At 42.9% G+C, this 14294-nt stretch overlaps 1 protein-coding gene across 1 annotated transcript in view; it reads left to right on the top strand.

Annotated features, from left to right (window-relative positions):
* JAKMIP1 (janus kinase and microtubule interacting protein 1) overlaps positions 1-14294 on the top strand; it is a 1395482-nt gene that overhangs the window by 1352459 nt on the left and 28729 nt on the right. The window contains 1 exon segment of the mRNA XM_078678490.1: positions 9871-9936. Coding sequence (XP_078534616.1) covers positions 9871-9936 — 66 coding nt within the window.

Below are 14294 nucleotides of genomic sequence, written 5' to 3'. Positions count from 1 at the left end.
GAAAGGAAGGGAAAGATTTAAAATCTTTTGTGGTTTCCCTTATAAAAGCAATGGTCCACATTGATGAGAGTGAGGTGGACATTGCAAAAGATATTCAACGGGTATATAGAGACCCCTTTCAGAAAAAATCCAAATGATGTTAAGCCGCAGAAGATTCTCTTTAACTCTCAGACGTGCTCTCTGAAGGGAAAAAATCTTTCATGTTCAATTGAAGACATTAAGAGGTAAAGACTTCTCATTTGAGATTAGATCAGATCTATCACGGGTTACCTTAGTTAGACAATGGGAATTGGGAACGTCTAGAAGAATTTTAAGAAGTAGGGGCGACAGAACAGCTTAAATTCCTTGCATCCCTAAGAGTTATGCACAATAACAAAATGCATATGCTGAGATGTCAAAAGAGGCAGATGACCTATTAGAGGCTATCAAGAATGGAGGAGTAGGAAACTAGGAGACGATATGTGCATACGTGGAGCTGTAGGCTAGGGTGTGCCCGGTTTTTCCTAAGGATGTAAAGGGGGTTAAAGGGAGCCATATGGTACCGGGAAAGAAAATTGGACTAACATCAGGTCCAGTAGGAAGTATGGGTGGGTTCTCCAAGGTGGGTGGGAGGTAAGGGGAGGCAAAGGGTGGGGAGCATGTAGGATTTTGTTTTAATAATTTCTTCAAAAACCTCAGAGAGATATAAGGTATTCAGAAGGGCATGAAAATCTTGCAACAAACATCATGTGAAAATATGGAATAAAAACTCTTAAAATTCGAAAAAGTGCATTTGTTTAATATGCAGAAATGTTTCATCTTAGTACATCACATTATATCACTGCATTAGGATGTAATTATTACAAGTGATCTTTTTTGAACTTGAACACATCCTTACATCCTGCCCTCATGTCAATGCTATTAATGAACTAAGAAGAAAGTCAGTTGTCATATGTACCCTAGTGGAACTGGCTCTAGCCAGGAAGAACCTACCACTGACTTCAGGGGTGGATGATTACCCACACGGTATAACCTGTGCTTACCTTTGGGTAGCTTGGCACGGAGCAGAGGCAATGTGTAAAGCATTGGCATAGCACTCACTCACAATAAAAAAATGTAGCGTCACAAAAGAGACTTCACATGTGATATATGTAACTAGCGTATGTATTCAACACACACAATATTCACACAACATGAAAATCATGTATTTCTGGGCATAAATCACACTTGGAAATGTTACTGATTTGATTTGATTTGATTTGTGAATTAATAAAGCGCACGATTGCCTGTAGGCGTCTTGGCGCTAAGTCGATGGTCTTCCGGGTATAGTGCTCTACTTAAGAAGTGAACAACCAGGTTTTTACCTCTTTCCTGAATGTTAGCAGTGAAGTGCTGTTTTTGATTGTAATAGGAAGAAGGTTCCAGGTCTTGTCTGCCTGAAGCAGGAAGCTTCTCCCCCCACCTAACTTGCTTAAATTTGGGGACCTGAATCAGCTTTGCCTGTCTCAATCTCAGGCTTCTGAATGGCTCGTATTGTTTCAGATGTGTTTTAAAAAAATTGGATCATGACCCATGGAGGGCTTTATTGGCCAGACAGACTGACCTAAACTTTATTCTCTTTCTAATGGAGGGCTCCTAGTCTATGGGCTACTGGCAAAAATGTTGGAATGTTCAGCACCAGCCTTACTGCAGCGTTCTGTAAGCGCTGGAGTTTTGCAAGATATTGGCTCTGTATCCCCGCATACAGCACATTCCCATAATCTAGCCTAGATACGGCCAATGCTGTTACTAATGTTTTACATGAACCCTGGGGAATAAACAGCAGTAGTTTTTTTGATCATTTTGAGGACATACCCAACCGTAGAAGACAGTTTGTTAGTCTTAGCGTCAAAGGATAGTTTGTTATCCAGTATTATTCCTAGATTTCTGACTTTGTTCACTGGGGAGGGGCACCCCCTAGGGTGTCTGGCCACCATTTATGGGGACCAGACCTTTGTGTCTGTCCCCAACAGCATGATTTTGGTTTTATCACCGTTTAGTTTTAAGCAGTTACGCTGCATCCAATGATTAATCTGTCTCATACAGCTGTTGAATCTACCTGCTGTTTCTTCTAAGTTGTTTGAGACAGATACCACTATTTGGGTGTAGACTGGATAGGATACTAGTAGAAAACTACAGTTCCTTATTATAGCTGCTAGTGGGGCCACATAGATATTAAAAAGGGGAGGGCTTTAGGAAGAACCTGTGGTACGCCGCAAGGTGAGTTAAAAGGTTTAGATGTAGCCTCTCCTAATTTAACTGTAAAAGTTCTTTCGGTTTGATAAGAGGCTAGCAACTTAAGTGGCATATCATGGACTCCTACTTTGGCTAGTCGGGTCAGGAGTGTATCATGGTTTACCGTGTCAGAGACCGCTGAGAGATCTAATAAAATCAAGGCGGCCTTCGCCCCAACATCTAGTACACTCCTGAGTTCCTCCACTGCCATAAGCAGTGCTGTTTCTGTTCCATGTGCCTCTCGAAACCCGTATTGTGAGTAATCTAGTGCATTTCCAGAAGTTAAAAATTGTGATAGTTGCTTGTTCATTCATTTTTCCAATACTTTGGCTTCGAAGGGAATTCTCGAGATTGGTCTGTAGTTTCCAGGATCCTGCGGATCTAAATTTGGCTTCTTAAACAGTGGCAGAACTGAGGCCATTTTCCAGGCCTCTGCGAAAAAGCTAGATTTAATTATATTTGTAAAGACCATGGCTGGTTGGTCGCTCAGTAGAGCTGGAAACAGGTGTATCACCATGGGTGGACACGGGTCCGATAGGCCCCCAGACCTAGTAGTCATTACCGCCTGTTTAATCTGTTCAACCGATGGGGGCACAAAATTGATCCTCAAATTGGGGATCCCGGTGACCGGTCCCTGTTTGGGTTCTCTGCATGACTGTGAGGCAGCAGACTTATTGGTCATTTTAAAGGACTCATAGACAGAATTGACTTTGTCTAAGAAAAACTGACCTAAACTGTTGCATAGTTCAGTGCTGCCCTCTATCTGTTTGTTGGAATTAAGGTTTGTTCGTTTTTTTACCATGGTGGATAGTTCCTTGTTGGAATTCTTGACCTCTTTTATTTTTCGTATAAACGAATTACTTTTTTCTTCTCAGATTAGTTTTTTGTAAATTGCTAGGGAGCTTCTGTATTCTTCTTTCATCTGTTGTTCGTAATTGGATCTATATTTCCTTTCTGCCCTTCTACAATTTTGTTTTTGCACCTTCAGTTTGTCGGAGAACCATGGTTGTGATTGGCTTTTTCTCCTCAAGGTGATCTTTCACAGAGGGACTGCTAATTTGACTGCTGAGTTCACCCAACTGAAAACCTGATTAGCAGCTAGATTGCTGTCTAACTCTAGTTCGGGAATGGTTGTGGAGAGTTACTCCTGTGGTTTAGGAGTGTCAATCTTATCCCAGTCCTGAATGGTGACATATCTAGGCTGGGGAGCAACAACATCTGTGACCTGCTCTAGCTTTAAAGTAAATTGTATTACTTTATGGTCTGACAAAGTAACAGGCAGTATTTCCACAAACTCGATGTTAGTGTTTGAGGTAAAAATCCCATCGAGGGTTTGCCCCGCCAAATGCGTGTCTTGCTTCACAATGTTCTCCATGGATATGTTAGACATTGCACCAGTCAATGTTATCGTATTTTTGTCTGTGCTCTTTTCTAAGTGTACATTAAAATCACCCATGATGGTGAAAGCTGAGTCTTTTACGCTAGATTCTAAGAACGGGCTTAATAGCTAAATCAGAGGAGTTTTAGCCCTAGGCGGTCTATAAACCAAGAGACCTTTCCACGTATAGTTGTTTGTGATGGAGATCTGAAAAGATAGGGTCTCGCAGTCAGGGCTACTGCCCAGGTCTGAGCCCCTGACTCTCAGTTCATCCCGGAAGATGATAGCCAGCCCCCCCCTCTTTTCCCTTTCCTATCTGCCCGGATAATTGAGGAGCCTTCTGGTATGGCTAATGCTATATCTGAATCTGAGGCGTCATCTCCCCATGTTTCTGTAATAAAAACTAAATCAAGATTTTGTGTTTCCATAAGTTCGGTCATTTCTGTGTTGTGTTTTACTAATGACCGTGCATTGATTAGTCCTGCCTTAATGACTTTGGTAGACTTCCTGATGGAGCGGGTATGTTGCTGTGTTAGTCCCTTGGTTTTAGTAAATTTGAATGGCATCGGACAGTTCATGTAATTCTTAGTTTCTGTCAGCATATTCAGCGTAGGGCAACTGCGATTGGACCCGAGTATGAGTAGTTTGTTTCTGGTATAGGTTAGCCTCTCATTATTGAATTTATTCTGAGCAGGGGTCTTGGCCCTAAGCACGGGCCAGGCGCGGTCAGGCACAGACGGGCTTGCCTTTGGCGACTCTCCGGCTCGCCCGCGGTGCGTCCGCTGTGTGCGTCCGCTCTGTCTTGGTTTTAAGTAGGGCGTGTAATGATCAGCATGAGCGACTAGACCGCTCAACAAAGGAAATGCTCCAGAGCCGGATTTGTGTCAGATTTCGATCCCCTCTGCACCCTCTGTACAACCGGTACTTGCTGTGACGGACCGGGGTGACTGGGGACAAGCTGCCTTAGGAGTTTCAGGTGCAGCGTGCAATGTGCAAATACAGCAGGTGAGGATAAAACAGTTTTAAAACTATCAGTACAAGGCCCAGCCGTGTTGTGTTGAAATGACATCAGTAGTATGCACATTTGGGAAAGATCCTATTCTAACTCCCCAGCAGCCTCTTGTGGTGCAACACGTTGTCAGACCTAGGCTCATACTAGCAATACTTATAATTCAATACCACGCAGTTTTAGGTTGCACTCCAGGCCACAATGATATTAGAAATATGTACATACAAAGAATTATAACACTTTTTAGCAGCACTGCGGGCCGAGGCTGCACAAGGGAAACTAATTTCAAACATAGTGTTCTTCTGGCAAGAAATCAACGTGTAAGGCAACACCGCCGGCCAGAGTCGTTAATCACAGGCAGTCCACAGACTGTCAGTCCCACACACACACTCACTCACTCAGCACTGATACGCAGTTCAACGGATATCAGGCACGTCTGTACGGAATGTGCTCTCACACATACGCACACAGCACTGTCATGCAGTGCAACTGATACCCGCCAGGTCAATTGATAGCACACTGCAGACCTCCTGACCCAAGCCTCCCTCAACCCTCCAACTCACCTCGACAACCCTACGCTCAAAGATTGCACATAACCCCTCCTCCCCCCATACTAGACCGCACACGGCCAAAGTCGCACTTAGTCAGGATCTTAGGGAAGCAGGTGGGGGTAGGTAGCAGGACTAATTAGGACACAGTTGCCAAATGGGGGTTTAGCCACGACTCGGGAAGTTCACCCACAGGATGCGGAGCAGAAGCTAGCTGAGGGCAATAGCTGGTCACCAAAAGTGTTCCACAAAGGCGTTTGGGCACTAGCCCGGTTCTGCTAGCACAGGGGAGGTGGGTGGAGATCATGCAGCTTCTTGATCCGCTTCTGATCGTTCTCAGAAGCGTCCCTTCCACCCCGTCAGTCACTCTCAAAAGCCAGGCCTGATGCGGGAAATAATACCTGGTAGCACAATGTCATTGGGGGCCAGGTGAGGAGCGGGCAGTTGGTCCACCGCACTGAGGGCCCCATAGGGAACAATCAGTGAATAGGGGATGTAGCAGGGGAGCCTATCCAAAGAAAGAGGCACCCTGTCAGGTACATGTTGAACAGAGTAGCACCCAGGCAATCCGGGCTCAACATCAGGTGTACGATGATATGAGCCACACCAGATAATTCCACTCACACAATGTCTTGCCCACCAGCCTTCCAGTATTCCTTTCATCTTCTTCAGATAGATCATGTTATCCAGTAGGGACAGGTTCACCCCATCATGTCAAAACAGCTTGGGTAATTTTATACAATGCCTCCTCAGCTCCATCATTTTTTCCCTGCAAAACCCTGTCACCCCATTCACCTGCTTACGCACCCTTCACCCTGTTAATCACCACTGCCATCATTTTGGCTCTCCATATCCTCCTGGGCAGCAGCTGGGGCCAAAATAAGGAAATCCTTTCCCATTTGTCACATACTATCTCCAAGTACATCGTAATAATTTTGATGAATTCCAACCCTGTTACTTGTACGGACTCATTTTTAATCCAGTGAATCTGGATTGCATGTCAGAATATTTCCCACAATATTATCATTAACTGATCCTCCAACAATCCTCCCAGATTATACCATCTCGTTGACAATTGATCAAAATCCAGACCTAATTGTAGCCCATACCACTGCCTATTTGAACGGAGTGGTAGCAAATCTTCCAATCACTCCTTGCTGCTTTAGCTGGTAAGAAGAGCAGCAATGTTGATTCGCCAGTCCAAATCCCACCCCATGTGGTTTGTACATATCCCTACATGCAATCTCTCTTCCATTTGCCATGCTTTTTCAAGTCTCTTTCCCTTATTCCTATTCTTACCACCCATTCTACAAACATACTGAACTTCTCAAAATCTGAATATGTCTGGCACAACCCTTGGGCATGGCTTTGCCAATTAAAGTTTAGCCCTGGAAATATATGCCAAAAGGTTGATAATCCTGTAGGTGTACAGAAAGGCTGATTTTATGTCCACCTTTCCCATGTCTTCTAGCCTGCCCCCTTTAAGCCCCATCTCAATCTTTTCAATCCTGGAATGTGACACAGAGCTTCATCCCTGCTTTATGTAGTCATTCACTGAGCCCCCTTTTGGCCAGGATAGGTATTGAATCATTTGAAATTCATCCTCAATCTATTTTTAGGACAATGCAGATTGGTGATATTATAAAGTTATGTAAGGGGGAGAAGAAGGGACCAGCTATTCTCCCACCAGTGACCTCCTTTGCCAATTTGTCTGTTACTATCTATATCTTTTCATTGCACAATTTCAAGTTCCCCGCTCTTGTGATCATTCTCAGACCTGAATCCTGAAGTTCTCCATAAAGCCTGCCAGCAAATATGTTGCTGCAACCCTGTCTAATCGAAGTATTTTACCCAACACTTGAATAGTACCACCATAGTCCCTGGCACATTTCTCCTTCTAATTCTTCTCTGTATCCATGTTCATCACTTTGCACATATGCCACCAGGTGTTTACGCGCTCACTCCACATCCTGTCCCCAGTGTGGCTATGGGTTTAGGATTGTCTAGGTCTCTTGTCTCTGACCCCCTTCTCTTCTATTAACCACCTTCCAACAGTTGTTGCTTATCTCCTGACAGCTGTGCCATCCTCCAACACAGGCTCGCACTTGCTGCTATCCTGAATCTCACTGCCTCCGGGTTTCACTTCCACTGGCAACTCATGACAACCCCCAGATTCACCTCAACTCTTCCTTTAAGGTTGAACTCTCGCCCATGCTCCTTTTGAGCTGTCTGGCCTTATATTTTGACATCCCAGCCTCTCCATTTGTTCTATCGGTACTTCTAACCCGCCTTCTTCAAGTCACTCGACGTGTCCTGTGCACCTCTGCTAATGTTTATTTCAGAATAGTACCTTGGGTTGCTGCACCTACAGCTCCCTTTCCCCCTCAGTTCTTGTCCAAGGTCCTCTGCGTCTTAGGTCTGTGTTGATGATCTTCTTAAGGAGTGGGGGGCCTTTTCTGAATCGTCACTCTCTGTTATGTGCCAACTAGCCACCTTCTGCCAGTCCTGGGTTGTGGGGTTTCTCTCAAGTATAATTCTAACCCTTCAGACTGGAATCTTGGATCTCCAGTGCTGCCTGAGCTCTCTACCTTTGAAGGCCATACTGAGACTTCCATCCTATTCTTCTTTCAAATGCGTCCATGGCTGCAATGCTAGGGTAGACTTCCAGGGGCATTCCTCCCAGCTTTTTGGTCAATTAAAGGGTGTTGGCCAGCCCCAGGGGCAAACTATGCTATGCCTGCAGCCTTCACCTCACTTCCCTTATTCAATGTTCTGGGTGTGGGTACTGGTTCCAGTCTCATTTAACCTGTTCTGCCTGCTGTGCCTCTTTTAAACTGCTTTTTCTGGTGGACTGACGAACATCCCTGAGCTTGGGTGGGAGGGGCTTCCCATTGGAAGTTACATTGGCTGCCACAATGCCTGCTTGCCTCTGGGGGTGTCGGGGATGGCAGAAATAAGAGGACCATGCCCTTCCTCTGATGTGGGTGAGGGGTAGCCATAGGCCAGCACTGTTGCAGTGACCTCTGCCAATGCCTCTCTTTGGGCATTGATGTTGGTGTGGACTTTGCTCCAGCTATCAACAGTGCATGCAGAGTTGCATTTTGAGGTAAAGGCTAGGATAGAGTACCCTGTTAAAATGCTTTTAGTAGATACTTTGTGCTGGAGAAGTCATGTGGCGAAACCCAGTTACCATAGTGGCTCACTTGCCACTGCTTTTAATCCAACGTCTAATGATTTCCATGGAGGACAATACACAAGTTAACTTTGGGAAAAGTATTCAGCTGAACATATTTTCCTTTACCGTTACTCATAAAATTAAGGGTGTTTGGAGCAATTTCCCATTTTAAATCTGGCACTAATATATACCTTTTTGATGAAAGTTTAGAACTGCAATGTCTCATAAAGTGTTCCAAGCTTTTGAACTGGCAATCCTGTGACTTGGGTTCTTGTGATTTCTTGCATGGATGGACATTTTTAGTCTCGATTTATTGAAGGTGTAGGGAACTGATGTCCAAATATTTTAAACAAAGTTGAAGGTAATGTCATACAGCTTATACTTTCTCAGTAAACCTGTGCATTTGCTGGACAACATAAAAGCCAAATCTGTGTAAGACTGATTCTATGCACACCATCAGGATATGTTGCTCCTAGTCCTGCTAGCTCACAGTACACCATCTGTACCCCAAGTCTGCTAAGGTAACAAATGGAATGTGCAACCCCAGAACATGAGAACCCTGGCTCACCAAGAAAAACCTAGTAACAGATCTAGAACATTTTTTTTGGTTACTCATGCATACCCAGAGACATAAATAAGAAATACACAACATGACTCTCATAATTTATTGCTGCATTGTGATTCTTGAGTAAAATATGTGTGCTGTAATCAGTAGAAGGAAACAGAATAACAGCATTATGAGAATAGTGAAAAAGATGAACAACCATTTTGCTGTTACAGAGAATATATGCTTGAATATAAGTACTTGAATATATTGTACTCCTACATAGCGCTACCTATCCTAGTGTGGTTACGGTGGGTGAACCTGCCAGATCCCTGTAGGGTGATCTAACTTCCCCGTTTCCTGTTAGAAATGTGGCATCAGGGTGCCGTCTTCGTGGAGAGCTGGGCAGCATCCCTCTCAAGAGATAAACAGAAACCAGCTGGGCTGGAATTCCAACATGGGGCGATCTCTCACTGCCAGCGAAATGCTCCTCTAGCTAAATAAGGGAGCGATGTTATATAATAAACAACACCCATGTTGCCATGCTGAAGTCCCAGTCAGGTCAATATTGTTTATTCTATTGTGATAGCTCTGTTGCCGAGCGGACAATAACAACCAACAATATTTTGTGCAGTGAACTTAGCCCTTGTACAGAATGTTCAAAGTATTTGAGAATATACATACAAAGTGGATATATAAGCAAAGCTGTTTCAGAGAATATTATCCTACACAGGCACGCAAGCAAATGTGTGTCAAATGTCTTTGTGTTTAAGAAAAGAAGGCAACTTAAAAACATGAGAATGAAAATGGTGGTGTTTCTACTCGGGCCTATAATGTGACCACATGGCAGGACCCAATGTTAACAAGGTATAAACAAAATGTGTCATTAATTCAGCCCTATGGTGAAAAGTGATTGTCTTTGTCCATCTCATATTTTGTTGTAATGTTTGATTTGTCTCACAGAGGATACGTGATCTTGAAGATAAAATAGAGCTGCAAAAGAGGCAACTCAAAGAAATAGAGGAAAAGGTAATATTCTACAATTAATAAGAAAAACACAAATGTAAAGAGAAAATGCAATGCATATAACCACATTTGTCACTTGTATTTTAAAAGAAATCTTTCTTTGTTGCAGCCTCACTTGCTTAACAAGAGTTGTATAATAATAATAATGTTTTTATTGATTGTTTAAACAAGAGTTGCAATAGTACTAATGATATATTTATGGAAATTATGGAATGAGGTGAATGGAGAGCTTCTCCTAGACTGTGGGCTGCCGGAAAGAAAATGCAGAGTTCCCATGCAGTCCCTGCTCTGCCGATATCTGCAAATTATAGTATCTAGAACCATGGTGTCACTGAGAAACAGAAAGTTGTTTGCTGGCGTCCAAATGTTTTAAAATAAAAGGAGCACAAGCAGTATTTTTCATATCCACAAATCTGTACTATTTGCAGTGCAGATAGTAATACATTTTTCTTTGCAACAGTTGAGCTGGATGTGTTTTTTCACCTCAACTTATTAGTTTGAGGTAACTAAGACATGTCTTATCTTGCAAAAGGTTAAATCTGTACAAATATTCTTTCGACTCCAAATGTGTTGCAGATTTTTTTCCTATACTTCTTTTTGGCCCTGTGTGAAGTCAGTTCGATTCCTCATAACCAATGTATATCAAACAAGCACTTGGAGAGGCAACAAAGAGAACAGTAAAGGAATAAGTATCAATGTAACAAAATACAGCTGATGTCCTTCATTGAAGTATAGAAAGTCTTGTTTTAATGAAACTTCTTGACACGGTGATACACGGTGATACACTTAGACAGCCACAATTTTCAGTATCAAATAACCAATGAAAAAGCCAAGAAACAGCCAACGCGTTTCGCCCGAAGCGGGCTTCCTCAGGGCTGTGAATGCAACATATGCAGATGATCAAAATGCATGTTTGTACAATTGTTCAACATCAGTATAATAACTTACATAAGAATCCAATAACAGATCACAGTGTTATTGGGGATATCTACATTTAAAAGGACATCATATACATTTATAAAACATTGGCATATAGACACAAAACAAAATCAGTAACTACATCACAGTGCAAATATTACTGATTTGACAAGAGAACATAAAGAAAACGAGAGAGATAGAACAGAGAAGAATAAGTAAAGAATACATGCAAGAACACCGAGAAAGAGAATGAAAAAAATGACCAGAACATACCCAAGAACAGATACTGAGTGAATAGGTCCTAAGAAAATACGCGAAGAAGGGAAAAAGTAGGTACTGAACCCATGAGAGAAGAAAAAGAGAAACACCACCATTACCAAAAAGTACAAGTCTATATACTTAATATATTATTTCAAATAATCAACAATAAAAAGTGCCTTTAGAGAGAGGCAACCACTTACAATGATGTCGCAATATATGTGTTATTGGAATTTAAATAATCTCACCAAGGTTTACTTGATTTAGCAGCAAACAAGGTAGTACAATCTCCAATGGGAAAAATGCGTAGACAGAAAATCTATGATGAGAACAAATGAAAGAAAAATGAGCCTAAGCAACTCTGTATGCTAGACTCAAACATAAATCTATTTCTAAGATCCCAACAACAATAGGACAGAAAAATAATACCTTATTGAGATGCGTATCCTATAATGATATTGCATCAAAAACAACGGATAATGTAGCTTGACCAGGACGCAAATATAAACAAGACAATTTTCTCTTGAGTGCCGTGCTATAAAGAGAAGGGACAAAGAAAGAGCAAATTAAAAAAGTATTTATAAATACTAACTGTGGAAAACAGAGGATGATACCGACTAGGAACTTAGACTACATGTAATTAGCTGAGAAAATCTTTACTTTTCTTTTTCTTTTTGACGTCAGAAAGAAGTTCGCAAAAAGAGTTTAGGCTATGATAGGCCACACATCTGATATACTAGAGTCAGACAAAAAAGGAAAAGAAAAAACGTGGTATGTATACAAAATATAACAACACAGAATTGCACCATAGTATATAGCGCCTAAGCAATTTCTACACCAGGTTAGAAAAGTAGAGCATAATTTAATTTAAAGAAATCAAGACCAAAATGATAAAAATCCAATCAGTAGAACCGGAGTCATGAATTTTTAAAGAGTGAAGTGTAAAATAGCGCCGTAAAGCAAAAAGCGTCAAAAGCAGCTATCTAGTTGTGCTGGACCGAGTCAAAGTCAAAAGTTCAGACTGACCACAATGGAGCTCAGGTCAGATATAGTCCTAGCTTAGTCCAACTGAATGTTTACCTTCTGAAATTTTGAGCCAAGAGTCCCTTTCATGTTTTTGAGAGGGTTGGGAGGAGGAAGGAGAGCGTCAGAGGAGAGCATTTGCCTGGTACAAAGAGCAGACTGAGCATCGTGGATGGGCTGGCTGGTGCTTCGGGTTCGTAATCCGCGCGGTGGTCAATGCTGCCGTGTGAAGAGACGGGCTGGTGACAGCTCCCGCTGGTTTTCGGTGTTAGAGGTGCAATCTAGGTGTGAACGGGCCTGTTCATGGTCGTGATGAGCCCACATGCTTAATTAAGAGCCGTGATCCACACCAAGGGTCAAGGACCTGAGAGGCACCACTTAGGGTTCTGGAGCTCACTGTAGCTGGCTCCAGGAGCCTTTTGTGTCTCTGAGGCTCGGATCAGGAGGCCAGCAGTCTAGCCATTGGAGTCACTCAATGGTCCTGGGTTCAAGATGAAGTTGCAGGTCCAGTTCTTCCTCTCCAATCAAGAGGGCAGCAGATCAGCACAGCAAGGCAGCAGTTCCTTTAGAGCAGCAGTGCAGCAGAGTGGATATCCTTGTAGCAGCACAGTAGTCCTTTTTCCTGGCACAGAATCCACAGGTCTAGAAATATACTGAAGACCTGATTTCTGAGGTTCAGTACTTATACCAAGTTGAGCCTTTGAAGTGGGGGAGTAGGTACTAGATGTTTCCCTTTGAAGTCCCCAGGCATCCTGACTTCCCTCCCCTGTCTCCAACCTAACCACAGGGGATATGGAGCCCTTTGAGTGGAGGCGGGGCACAGCTTTTTATTGTTATAAGTGGGTTTCCTCCCTCCCATCCTACAAGTGATGGCTCATTCATGCACACCAAAGCTCCCTATTATGTGTGACTGTCCAGGAGGAATACACAAAGCTCAACTTTTAGCTACACACAGGCATGTGACCAGAGACAGGCTACAGGCACTAAATAGCCAAGGCAAGAAAATGCCAACTTTCTAAACGTGTTATTTTCAGAATTGCAATTTAAAATCCGACTTCACCATGAGATAGGACTTTGAATTCTGATTCCTGAGACACCAAACGTGAACTCGTTATCACCTCCCAATTGGAAATTTCACCTATAAACTGAAATAAGGCAGCTACAGTGTTAACCTGTGGGAGAGATAGGCCTTGTAGAAGGGATAAACAAATGTAAGCGTTTTCACTACTAGGGCATGTAAAACTTCAAAGTAAATGTCTGACTTTTTAAATACATTGCACCCTGCCCTCTAGGCTGTCCAAGGCCTACCCTTGGGTAACTGTAAATGTATTCAAATTTAAGGTTTGGGTCTGGCAAAAAAGGTTTATTTTAAGTTTATTCAGTTGTAATTAATAATAGGTTATTAGTTTAAAGGAGGGCTTGGTTGAGCAAAGTTTCCTTAAGCTAACTGAGTGAAACACTGTTTGCACCTGTATCTGGGGGTTGTATATAGTTGTAGTAATATGTAAGTTAGCATACTCTGCCATAGTTATGCAATGGCAATGTTGTTTGTGTGTGTAGAGAAAGGAGATATTTTGTAATCTTAACGACTGGCTCGCGCTGCACTCTGAAGCTGCACTAACTGAACTGGATTGTGTGCTGAAGACCAAGCGCTTGAATAAATCTTGCTTCACACTCCGCCTTCAGGTCATACTGACAGAACACTGGATTGCGGCCCTGTACCCTTGATGCCGTCTCTCGTGGGCAAGCACACAGTGGTCAAAATGTCTCACACTGCACCTCAAAAGTGACGTTTCTACCTGCCATTAGATCACTATCCACAAGGAGGCAACGTGCATATGGAGCGGTGTACCTACATTACACTTTCAACTGACAACCGCCAACTGCAGCCGACCTTGGCGCGTATAAATTACAACAATACTCACATGCCGCTTGACCCCAATACCTTTCCACTGTTTTTGTTCCTGCCACAACTTGCTCCCAGCCCCTCACATATGTGCTCAGTGCTTCCTTATTGCCGATCACTCGCTCCGGACACCCACACTTCCTTGAGGTCCTTGCACTGTGTCAAGGGATAGATGGTTCCAACAATTGTGATTCCAAATGCTACTGCACTGGATCCGACCTCACTGTGGCAGAAGTATGGCAGATCAGGCGCTTGT

The sequence above is a fragment of the Lissotriton helveticus genome, chromosome 2_2 (genome assembly GCF_964261635.1).
Source record: "Lissotriton helveticus chromosome 2_2, aLisHel1.1, whole genome shotgun sequence".
Lineage (NCBI taxonomy): Eukaryota > Metazoa > Chordata > Amphibia > Caudata > Salamandridae > Lissotriton > Lissotriton helveticus.
This window is presented reverse-complemented; position numbering and strand designations above follow the sequence as displayed.